Source organism: Sinohyriopsis cumingii, chromosome 8 (genome assembly GCF_028554795.1).
Source record: "Sinohyriopsis cumingii isolate HCF-2022 chromosome 8, ASM2855479v2, whole genome shotgun sequence".
In the NCBI taxonomy this organism is placed as follows: Eukaryota; Metazoa; Mollusca; class Bivalvia; order Unionida; family Unionidae; genus Sinohyriopsis; species Sinohyriopsis cumingii.
Window position 1 is genome coordinate 39777417 of NC_142968.1, and position 13340 is coordinate 39790756.

General features: G+C 35.6%; 1 protein-coding gene across 1 annotated transcript in view; it reads left to right on the forward strand.

Moving 5' to 3' along the window:
* LOC149793325 (hemicentin-1-like) overlaps positions 1–13340 on the forward strand; it is a 157373-nt gene that overhangs the window by 112169 nt on the left and 31864 nt on the right. Inside the window, exons 19-21 of the mRNA XM_089968982.1 lie at positions 1184–1444; positions 6642–6914; positions 11459–11584. Of these exons, the coding sequence (XP_089825108.1) occupies positions 1184–1444; positions 6642–6914; positions 11459–11584 (660 nt within the window). The remainder of the gene's footprint in view (positions 1–1183; positions 1445–6641; positions 6915–11458; positions 11585–13340) is intronic.

Sequence of the window (13340 nt, forward strand, 5' to 3'; positions counted from 1 at the left end):
TGTGCTGAAAAATGGCATTAAACCCTACAACAGCAACAACAGCAACTGCTTGACAGCATTAGAAAAAACATAAGATTTATACTAAAGATGCCATTTTGCCATTAGATATGGTTGCGATTACTAAAAGTAGGAAAAAAATTATTCAACTTTATCTAAAAGAAAAAGCTGACAAGAGTTTGACCAACTTTAACCAAAGCATCTTGGCAAAGGGGCCATTCAATATTTGAGATGAGACAATGATGTGTAATCATGTTTACATGATGATATGATGATAAAATCAGAGAAACTTTAAAAGATTTGTTTTCATAGCTTATGAAATCAACAACACTGGAGAAATATTAACAGAAAGCATCCTACTGAACCCAGTTTCTTAGTTTTGCTCTTGGTTTTAGCTATAAGGTGATATCTGTCAGATGAGCAGTTCAGTCTTAGGTCCACTTCAGCCTCTTGTTATGAAACAAATGGATGCTTTTCAACCAGTTCTGTATTCTAAACAAATAGTGCAACTTACATGGAAGAGCATAAGAGCTCAGGACTTTTCCCAGATTATTTATAGCACATATTTTACATGGAAGGGCTCAGGACTTTTCCCAGATTATTTTTAGCAAAAATCTTTGCATGGAAGAGCATAAGGGCTCAGGAATTTTCCCAGATTATTTATAGCATATATTTTACATGGAAGGGCTCAGGACTTCTCCCAAATTATTTTTAACACATATTTTCCCACTCACAGGTTGAATAGATTTTGTTACCTGAAAATTTGATATTGAAAACCATTAGATCCATCAGCTAGATTTCGACACTTTTTCTCTTCAGTTTTTGTCCTTTTTTTACTCATGATTGGCAAGAGGGTCCTAGACTCTGGGCAACATGCTGGAAGTCCATTTAGTCCTATCACCTGGAGGACAGCCATTTAGTATAGACATGTAAACATTCCACATGTTATTGACTTTGAATGAAAATTCAGGTGACATGGGTTGTTGAAAACTTTGAATGAAAATTCAGGTGACATGGGTTGTTGAAAACTATCTCAGTTAATACAATTAAGAGAAAATCTTGTGATACACAAAGTTACATGGATCATCACATAAGGCTAATAGATTTTGATATACAGGTTAGGTTGATCAGGTTTTAAGAATTGTCAGTGCTTACAATGATGAAGTGTTTTATCTTCTTATTGCAGCTCCTCCACAGTCTGTGTTCCTGGTCTCTTCAAGCATGGAGACAGTTGTCCAGGGGAACTCTGTGACTTTGACTTGTAACTCAGCAGGAGGAACAGCCCCATTGTATTATTACTGGCAGTTTTCTGGTCAGAATGTGTCACAGTCTAGATCATACACTATGCAGAACATTGCTTTGAACCAGGCAGGAACCTATGACTGCTGGGCATGGAACAGCTATGGAAAACGCAAAGCAGACCAGTCCATCATGGTTGTTGTAAATTGTAAGAAAATAATTGTTAAATTATTATTTGCTAAATTACACTGACAAAACTTGAACAAAAAAAAAAACATTTTATGGGACATAATTTTGAGCAGGAGTTTCTGTGACACTGTGTGGACACTGGTAGGGTGAAGAGTTTAGCACCAGTGTTTTAGACTGTTGCATAGTGTATAGTTTGGATTGGTATTGGTTTGATTATATGGTGGTTGTTGTTGTTGTAATGGGGTTTAACGCCATTTTTCAGCACAGGATAGGCTATACTTGTCGGCTAGTATTAATGGTGGAGGAAGAACTCGGGAAAACCCTTGAAAGAACCACCGACCCATGAAAAGCTACTGGCAAGTTTCTCACATACCCTCATTAGCCGAGCCCGAGACTCGAATGATTATATGGTGGAACAAGACAAGTAGCTTATTTAGTGTCAAGACAGTTTGAAATAAAGTGCAGTGCCAGAGGACATATTATGTTAGCTGACCTAGGCTAATCTAATTGTAAAACCTACACACTTTTATTGATAAGTGCAGCCACTGTGCTACTGCAAGTCTTGTCTCAAACATTTGCCTGTTGAAATATGCAGGAGGATATATTGAACCTATTCTACATCCCTGAGCCTGCAGTGGATTCAGAATAAAATTTGTTCCTTCAATTCATTCCCCGATCACATTAAAATTAGGAATATAAGCTTGTTACCTCCTGAATCCAACGCTACTAAAGGACAACACTTCTTCCTTTCTATGTCACTTAGACAAAGGGCAGTAACTCTTTCTCATTACCTTCCTTATCCACCGCTAGCAGTTGCCAGTTTATATGATTTGTTTCTTTACACATCATCATAAATAATTAGCCTTGCATTAATCCACGTCTTTATGTGTGAAAATCATGCCTTCCATTCAAAAATTTGGATTTATTTTGACTAATATTGATTTATAAACAGGTTTTATACATAATTTGTTTAATTTGGCAGATATTTAGTGACAGTTTTTCACTTTCTTGGACTTACATGGTACAACATGATATTCTTGATGCAAGTTGACTTTCAAGTGCTTGTTTGCACACTGTGTTTAGTTTACATACTTAAATGGGTGGTATTCAGCAAACTATTTAACATATTATTAACACACTGCCATGCTAATGTACCTATTGTTTCTATTCATTATCATTTCAGAGACAAATCTTTGAAATGTAGTAAATGCAAGAAATACAAAGTAAGGGAAGAAATGCATGAGTTATGTCTGCATGAGTTCTGCCTGCAATGTACAACATATATCTATTCTTCTCCATGGAGGGGCCCCGAGTGGCCGAGTGGTCTAAAGCGCTTTCCGTTACGGATCACTGCCATCTAACCTCTGTCTGCATGGGTTCGAGTCTCGGATTCAGCTAATGTGGGTATGTGAGAAAGCTTGCCAGTAACTTCTTGAGGGTTGGTGCTTCTTTCCGGGGATTTTCGGGTTCTTCCTCAACAATTAATATTGGCTGCCATGTATAGCCTATCATGTGCTGAAAAATGGCGTTAAACCCTACAACAACAAATCTTCTCCATGGAAAGTGTGCAATGTGTGATCTGAGGACAACTGGTCAGCTGTTCTGCAAAAATTAGAAAAAGGCAAAGAGTAGAGGGGAAACACACAAGACATCACAGAATCAGTGATGAGCCTTGTGGGGGACACTACCAGTCCTCCCCCCACATAAATCAAAAGGATGATGCCTTCCACCACTATGACATCAGTAGATTTGGGGGCGATGAGTGCATATATGTTGCAGTCAGTTAGATATGTCAGCATTTCAGCAACATTATGTGTTGACTAGTACAGGAGATGATGCAGTTCCTGACTTTAGGCCAAACATTACCTCTCTTTCCATCTTTTGCAGATACTTTCAATACAATAGGGATTGTTCCCCCATATTTTGGCAGCCCAGTGGGCATACTTCCCCCTGCAAATCTGAGCTTGGCATATAGGCCTGTAAGACTGGGTGCATGGAGTATTTTTCAGATCCATTGAATCCAACATGTAATACTGTCTCACCATCTGGAACTGTACCAGCAATCCAGCCAGCCGTCCTGTCCCCACATGGAGTTAATTATGGATAGCTTAGTGGTTGATCCAACTATTTAGCCAGACATATGCCTTCATATATTTAAAAGGACAGGAGTGAAAGATCCATCTGTATAACCAAGCCAATTGTTACAGATGCAGCTAATTTTGATTTGAATAGACAAAAAACCCTCACCCTGTTTCCAAAAATGAAATTTGTCCTGGGTCCTAACATGACTCAGCTCTGACTCGAGTCATTAGCCGGGACCTTGCTGAAGCTGGTATCATACAAAACTTATTTCCTCATAGCTCAGATTGAATAGTTTGGTGATCCTCATGACAAGGCCAAACTTGATGGCCAAGAACTGGGTACTGTCAGTGAATAAACAGTTTCCATAGGTTGAGAGCTGTGACCATGCACGATCTTGTTCATAATCTCAAGCACTAATGTAAGTGCATGGAGACAATAATAAAAGGCTCTTTCTCTCCATAAGGCAGGAAAGGAGGCTGTCACCTCTTTTAGCCCTGTCTTCGTGGCTTAAGTGGGTTATACATTTAGCATAGAATGACATCTCAAAAAATCAAAGTTACCGCATGAGGATTTCAGCTCATGAAATTAGAGCAATTTTTGCAAGCTTTTCATTTGAATACAATGTTTCAATCTGAGACATCATAGAAACTGTTGACTGACATGCAGAGTTTGTATCTCAAAATTGTTATCAGTAATTTAGCTATGCAGAGACAAATTCTGAATATTGTGTGTCCTGTTGCTGCGAGCTAATTAAATTGACAGGGCCTCTTAGCGTCACTGGATTGGCCAGTGAATTTTGATGGTAAGAAGACATCAATATTCAGCTTTTCAGCCTGATACAGTGGGTTTGTGACAATAGACTGATGCTTTCAGCAGGAGACTGGGTTATAATTCAGATGGGATACCCAAAGTATACGATGGATATTCAGTATTCCTTCCATTTATTACCTTATCTCCTGGTGTTTTTGTGATTGGGGAATGTATTCAAAGGAGAAAGAAGTTTGATAATACGTAATGTTTCTGCAAGGATATGTTGTTTGATTACCTTGCTAGAAGACTCTGCCAAACCAACAGGCACCGCAAACATCCTTTTGGTAGTTTGCTCAGCACTTAAACAGGCAATGCAGTTGGTTGCAAGGGTGGTAATGGGCAAGAGTTACTGCCCTTTGTCTACATGATGGAGAAAATGAATTTTCGTGTCTTAGTTGGGTTTGATTCGGGAGGTAGAAGGCTTATATTTCTAGTTTTAATTTGATCGGGTAATTATTCTCAGGGAAACATAATTTAAGATTAAATTTTCTTTCTTAATGTAAAAAAGAAGAAACCAGTCCTATAAACAGCTGAAGACTATAGACAGGCGGAGAATAGATAAACTAAAATTACATAATGATACTCGATAACACTAGTGATGTTGATGTAACTTTTGCATTCTCAATTCATTACATTTTTTATCATGTTTTTGTCGATTTGCTTATTCATCATCCACACTTTCATTTTTTTGTGCAAAACTCATGATATTCTTATATATGACATTTAAACAAATCATTTTCCCTTCCAGCCAACATTTTGGTGGGGCAAGGGATGTAGATGATTCTGTCTTCTTGGGTTTATAATTTCACTTTGGCAGTATGCAAAAGTGGGCAGATATAGCTATTGCCATATCCATCTTTTTGTCTGTTCATAGACATTTTTGTTTCCAAAGAATAACTCGCACACTATTCAGGATTCTTCAGGACATGTCAAGCAATTTGTGTAAGGTGTCTGTTGTATGTGAATCCAGTTTGGAGGGAACTGTAATGACAAAAAGAAATCACTGGGGCTGGCAATCATGTTCATTTTTTAGTGTCATACAGGATTGTATAATCATATAGCTTTGTCTGTGAATCTGTTATGTTCAGTAGTCCATCATCACATAAAATGTTGGTCACTCTGACCTACATTTCATTCATCAATGACTTGGATTGAGCTATAATTTTAGAGTAAAATCTTTGTACCATTATATACCTTTGTCTGGATTCTGTGATATTATGTATGTATGATACCAGCATGCCAAAAATAGGCCTCTGTGACCTATAGTCTATGCATCATTGTCTTCATTCAGAGTAAATTGAAATTAGTGATTTGTGCAGTTTACACTTCAGGTATATTTTTTTATATCTATTTATTGATAATGGTCAGTAACAATCATGTAAATTCCCAATTAAAGAGTGCTTTGTTTATATTAGCCAATTCACATGCATCTGCTATTTGTTAAATTTCCAATACAAAATGCCTAGTAATTTGTAAGACGGGCAACTCTGTCAGCTTGAATTTATTATGCTAAATCTTTATTATGAAAAAAAGAAGTTAAAAAGTAAGATTTTAACAACTTAGGATTTTCTTAAGTTAGGTTTTGGAATAATTTGGTCTTTCTGAAATGTTACTGGTCAGAACTGATGTGTAGGCAAGCTATACTCTCTTATGACAGCTCTTTTCAATTTGAATTCAGTTTAACTGCACTATTGAGTTTATTACAATACCCAGCAAATATTTTTACCTCAATTGTGATTTCCTAATTAAAACACATTAAATTGGCTGTGTTGAATCAGATGCAGATTCTGTCTAGTTAAATATTTGTGATGTGACCTGAATCAAAGTAGATTTGTATAAATACTACGTAGTCATGTCTGGATAATTGCATTGAATACAATGCCATAATTGTAGACCATTTAATGAAAGGCATTTGTAATTATCATCTGTAACCAATTTATACATGCATGATGCAGTCATGCACACTGCATAGTCTCAGATCTTATTAAGGAAGTAGGTCAATATTTATACAGTTTGCTGATTATTAGAAGTAGAATCAAGAACATATACCCTGATCTTCCAGTACCTAATAGTGTCCATACCAGTTACTACACAGAACCAGTCAACCTAATAGTGTCCATACCAGTTACTACACAGAACCAGTCAACTTAATAGTGTCCTTACCAGTTGCTACACAGAACCAGTCACTGCATGATCATCAATCAGATCAAATTCTGTGCAGTATTTTTTTAGTACAAAATATTATGGTAAATATTATAAATAAAAGACTATAAAAACTGGTAAAAATATATAAATATTAAATAATTCCACTCTTGTCTGTTTAGATGCACCTCTGCCAGTTGATGACCTAGTGCAGGTTTTCCAGCGGGAGCTGAATGAACAGGTTACCTTTATTTGCTTCACACATGCAATGCCCAAGTTGACAGACTATCGCTGGTACAAGAAGGGAAGTAATATTGTGATTGGAAGAGGAATGTATTATACACTTAATATGTCCAGCAGTAGCCAGTATGGGGATTATGAGTGTGTGGCCAATAACTCTGTTGGGGATTCACAACAAATTGAATTTACTCTATCTGCCAGAGGAAACAGTGTTTGTAAGTTTAAGTACTGTACTTACCATATATATTGGGATACTGTATTTGTGTAAATATATTAGTTTTAAATTAATTTTTTTGTGCACTCTTTGTTCTGGGACACCATTTTTTCTCCATAAGTTGTGAGACACCTTGCACTCAAGTGAATGTGTTTTCAAATAATAATTTTTAGTTGTGAAAATACTGTCATATAGTTGACCTGGATATAATTCAATCTTAGTTAATTTGCACCTAATACCATGTCATGTGTAAAAGGCAGATGTATTCAAGCAATCGCTTATTTATTTCCCTCTCATTTGCAATTTTTCAGTTGGAAAACACATTCAAACCTTTGAATATAACCAAACACGATTTGTTTCTCAGTGTTCAGATGAACAGTGTGTTAAAGACCTAATAATGTTTCCTACCTGAAATATTCTCAGCATGTTTTTCTAATTTCATGGTGTTTGTTTTTGTAATAATATTATTATGTTTTTTATCTTATAGGTGTCTAATGTTGTAAAGTGCTTAGAGCTTCTAAAGATTAGGCGCTATACAAAGTCCTCATTATTATTATTATTATTACTGTGTGTTATCAGATGTAAGCAATACATGCTACAGTATGGATTACTGCACTACATTTATGGAGTTTGTGGATATATTTTATTCTTTAATGCTCATGATGTCAAAAAGTGGAATAAATGATGACAACATTAGGTTATTTTCTTTCATTTTATTATCACATAAGCATTTTGTTTATTTTATTGCAATGTTCAGTGGGGGTGGACATAAATTCAACACAAATTTATATCATTTCTTAAGTCTTGGGACACGTGACCTAGGTACCAAAAAGTTTGACTATAAGTTCTGGGACACAAATAAAATACTTATTTTATCATGTCCCAATATATACAGTAAATATGATAGTCAGCAGATTGGTCATTAATATTCAATAAAATTGAAATTTGTTTTGGATTTTTTGATTGAGATATCACATGTTCATCGGCTTGAAAACAAATCCTGATTTTATAAAGACTGAAAGCATGTTGTAAACATGTTGATTGTTTAATTTTACTAAACATTTACTGTGTTGTTGTAAAAAGTAAGCTGATGTCAGAATTTTGGATGATAAATCACTAATGTTACAAGAGTTAAAATTAAACTTTAAATTTTATTCTTCATGTTTCCAAAAATTATTGTACATTCTGCTTTGGGATGATTTACTGTCTTTGAATGAATCAGAGTCTGCTGAGAAATGTAGTAACCACAGCAATCAATGCATCTGTCTGTCATCAATTTTGGTTTTGGCAAGATAACCTTTCTGGAAATTATTTGATTTTAATTTTGTATGTTGGTTTATATTGGAGAGTTACGTTTCCTACCTTCTAATTTATAATTTATAAGAGTTATTGATACTGATTACTTATCTTTTTAAGTGGCATCATAACTTGACCAAAAATGTTTTTTTTTTTATCTAAGGACTTTAGTGATATTCAACTTTTAGTGGATTACCTTGAAGTAAAACTTTTCCATATTAGAATAGTGTCTTCAGTGTGTTAGCACAGCACATAAGCACATTAGAACCTTCATCTGGAATACCATTGGATTGTTTTAAGATTACATTGAAATTGATAGCACAGTTAGATAATTTATTTGGTTTTACCTTTTTATATAGTTTGAGCCCCTAGGACATAAAATTTATCAGTCACTATAGTCTGATAATACAAACCCGTTTGTACCCTCCTACTGATTTAAATAATGGAAACCTTTAATGTGATAAAGGTGCAAGGAACTTAGTCAATTCATTCATTGATTTATATTTTCTAACCTGACTCTGAGTAGAGTGGCCCTAACACCATCATCTTATGCACGTTTCATGCTGAACAGAAGTTTTCAGTGCAATAGACAGACATGCTCGGATCCATTTCCATTTTCTGGACAAGTCCATATTTAGCAAAGGGGTGTATCACGACTTCATATGTACATACATAAGTCATCTGCTTCCGATATTTACCATGTCAAATCAAGCAAAGGAAAATGACAACTATGCTTTTCATGTGGATTAACAAGTGGTTTAATTTCTATGTTCATGTATGCAGAGGGATATAATTCCAAACTCTCAACGTTATGCAATTTATGCAATTATTTAGCATTGCTGAACAGGATGAACTACGTCATTATGTTGTCTGATAGAAATAAACTAGCCTATAGTGTACGCAATATGGCGCCTTGTTAGTATGGAAAGTCTGTTAAGCATGAAATAATGCAGGGGATGCCAGCATTAGTGCCATTCTGGTCACAGGTTAGAAATTATAAATCAATGATTCAATTGACTTAGTTCTGTGCACTTTTTATCACATTAAACTTTCTCGTTTTTGAAATCGGTAGAGGGGTACAAACAAACGGGGATGTAGAGTCAGACAATAGCTATCTTTTATCCAGTTGTGAAGGCAGGGAATCAGTATGCCTGATAATCAAAGTAGTGAACAGGGTGGCTGACCATACAGTGGCAATCAGTGAAACACAGGCATGGACAACTTTCTTCAGGGTTCAGACCAGATAGGTGATTTTTAAAGCCACACCTGTGATATAAATTAATGGATACAACCAGGTTATGGGCTGGGTGAGGCCCACAGGCAGTATTTACTCACCCTGGTCTGACAGCTTCATGTGTCTGGATTAGATGAAAAGAGATACTCTTTTGGGATCTTCATTGCTTAAATCTTACCATGTGTCAAAACTACATTCTCTCTCCATTTTATTCAGGGGCCATATTTAGAAGGTTAGAATCCAGATCGCATATAAGGTCGAGCAAGTTGGGTTCTCATTGTAAGCAAGCTCTTACTTCATTTGGCTGTTATTGGTTGTCTAGAGATGAGATGATCATCAGCAAAACAAATTCCCACCAGATTATGATTATCCCTTTGTCAACATGCATGCAGTCTGGTGATTAACATCTTGTTAGAGGAGCTTTCACCCTTCACGACAGACACCCCAAGCAATTGCATCAAGGCAGACATGTTAAGAAGGAGAGCAGGTGGTGGCATCAATCTTGATATGTTGGATTCACATTTCCTTGAATTCATGCACTTGGTATCTCACAAGTTCCTTTGCTTCTGCTACTGCAGGGCAGTGTATCAGTTCTGTGCACTGTCCATGGATCTCAAGTACATTGCCTCATTCATTCCAATGATCCAGCCTGGTTCATCTCTGATAACAGGTTGCCATATATGGATAGCGAAGTTGTTACCATTTGCCTGCTCTCTTCATTCAACCTTTCTTGAAGCTTCAGCGCCCAGTTCATACTCTGAGATGCTACCTGAGGATCATGGAACCTTCCACTGGTGGGGGAGACAGGTCAGTCGGATTAAGAGGAAACCAAGACATAACACAACAGGAATGATCTTATGGCTACATTTGATTAATTAGATCGGTGTATTCTAAACTCTCACAGGAAAGGTACAACTCATGAAGATCCTGGCTTATGAAATACAAGTGACTTCGATAAGCCTGGACTTTCCATGTAATGTTTCAGTTTTAGACATGAGTCAGTGAGTGGCATGCCCAGTCTGCTTTCTCCAGCTTATGTTTATGGTAAATGGCTATACAAAGGAGAGGGCTGAATCTCATTTTGCCACTGGTAGCTGCCCAGACAGTCATTCCATTCTTGACAGCATAACCTTAATTTTGGGTGTGACCTTTTTCCATATTTTGGATTGCACAGGAAACTTTTGCAAGTAAGATAAAAGCCAGATGCAACACTTCACAGAGATCTTCTTCACATGAGAATAAATGCACAATCTTCAGTTGTACTTTTTTCTCACTGGAGAAATTCATTGTCTCATTAGTGAAGTCAGTCTTTTACCTTTCCAAATGTTAATGTGAGCAGGCATTGCATTTGACGGAGAAAGGAAATGTTTTAGTCAGTTGTTTCTTCAAGAATACTTTCCAGATCACATTATTATCAATCGATACCACCCTCCCCTGCAAATGAAAGCATTCTATATTTGGTTTGGTCAAGTTTAAATTAGTATACATTTGAAATAATGGGTAACCATCAGGCATGGGTGAGAAGAGATAACTGTGTGAGTTACTGGACTTGGATGTCAGTGATATTATTTTTCTATTGTTAATTTATTTGGGTGTGTATTCTTAAAAAATAATGATCTATATTTTTTTATAAAATAGTTTGGAAGATGTTTTCATTAGTGATAATAATAATAATAATAATAATGATAATAATAATAATAATAATAGTAGTAGAAATAACAATAGTAGTAGTAGTAATAAATATAATAACAATAATAATAATAGTAGTAGTAATAATAATGATAATAATAATAATAATAATAATAATAATAATAATAGTAGTAATAATAATAATAATAATAATAATAATAGTGGTAATACTGATGTTGTTATCACTACCAACAAAACAACAGCCATCAACATAATCATCATAATCACTATGTTGGTGCTGTTACTAAGATGACCACCACCACAATACTACTACTACTACTAATAATAATAATAAGAATAATAAACTATAATATTTTTTATTTCAGTGAATACTGGAGCCTCCACATCAAATACTTGCGGAGTTGGCTGGGAGCTAATCCTTGGTCTGACACTGGGAATACTGTTTTTCCTGCTTCTTCTCATCCTTATTATTGTCTGCTGCTGTTACTTTGGTAATCTCTACATACTTTGCATTTTTATGTGTCTGCCTTCCATGCTTACATTTACTATTAGATCAATAATCAGTCACATGTGATTCAGATTCCCACAGTTGGGAATCAGTTGGACAGTATCATTTACTTAACGATGTATACCTTGTAGGGATGATCATTTGTTTTGATACAGTATTGCATATACTTGCTTAGAAGTTGAGTCCAACTGCAAACTGCAGAGGATTCACTTCAAAGTAAGTAGTCAACAGAATAACAAGAAAACATGATTCGCTGATGAGTTATGCGATGGCAGATCAAGGTCTGCATTGTTTGCAGTTGGACTTGTGTGCAAGTATATATGGTATTTGTCTGAAGATAAGCCCATCCCAAACTATTGGCAAACATTTATTGTGCATATCTGATATTGAGTCCACTTGCTATTTATGAAACATTTATTAAGCAGGCTTCCTGGTGTTATCATGGGAGGAATACTGCTGGTAGAAGAATTAGGCAGTCCTTAGTAATCATGCTGCAAGTATGTTTTTCACTGGACATGTAGTGGCAGCGGTCAATGATGTATACAGACCTGTTAATTTAGAGCATGGTGTTTTAATCATGTTGTATGGAAATGTATAGCCATATAATAATATGTTATCCAAACCCATGAAAATGTACAGAGATGAAGTAATGTTATCCAAATTCATGAAAATGTACAGAGATAAAATAATGTTATCCAAATTCATGAAAATGTACAGAGATGAAATAATGTTATCCAAACCTATGAAAATGTATAGAGATAAAATAATCTTATCCAAAACCATGAAAATGTACAGAGATAAAATAATGTTATCCAAACCCATAAAAATCTACAGAGATAAAATAATGTTATCCAAACCAATGAAAATGTATAGAGATAAAATAATGTTATTCAAACCCATGAAAATGTATAGAGATAAAATAATCTTATCCAAAACCATGAAAATGTACAGAGATAAATTAATGTTATCTAAACCCATGAAAATGTACAGAGATAAAATAATGTTATCCAAACCCATGAAAATGTATAGACATAAAATAATATGTTATCCAATCCCACAAAAATGTATAACTATAAAATAAAGGAATAAGTAATATTATAAAACATTGTTACTCACATATTCAGGGGTCTCAGACTAAAATATTTGTAAAGGTGGGCTCAGGGATGTCAAATACATCCAATGTGCCTGCCTACATGTCATAAGACATGACTAATGGAGGCAGAGGTCAAGGTGGTTTAGTGGCTTGCTTGCCAAACATGTGCCTCAAAGGGTGCTGGTTTGATTCCTATTGTTGGATCAATCTGAGGCTGCTACTGAGGTTTGTTAACATGCAAGGCATTTTGCTCTAATGCCTTGGTGTACTTCTTTTGTTGTGCCACTCAACCAAAGATGAACTCATTTAGAGGAGCAGGAACTAATGTTGCCATTTCCTAGATGGAAATGTATAACCTTACCAGTATAATTGGATGCAAAGGACTCTGCCCATGTTAATCAGCAACTGTGTTATACTGACATACTGTATTGTGAGGAAGACTGTAATTGGAACTGGTTTTGGTATGCTTACATAACCAATATGGCAGAATGCAAAGCAAGGAATCAGGATGCCATGGCAGAATTGTTTACAGCTATGAAATAGATGATCAGTGTTAGAATGATCACAAAACACTTGATGGTTTGTGTCAGTAATGTTGATAATTGATTAGTGTTAGGGTGACAAACTGTGGGAACTACTTGATACA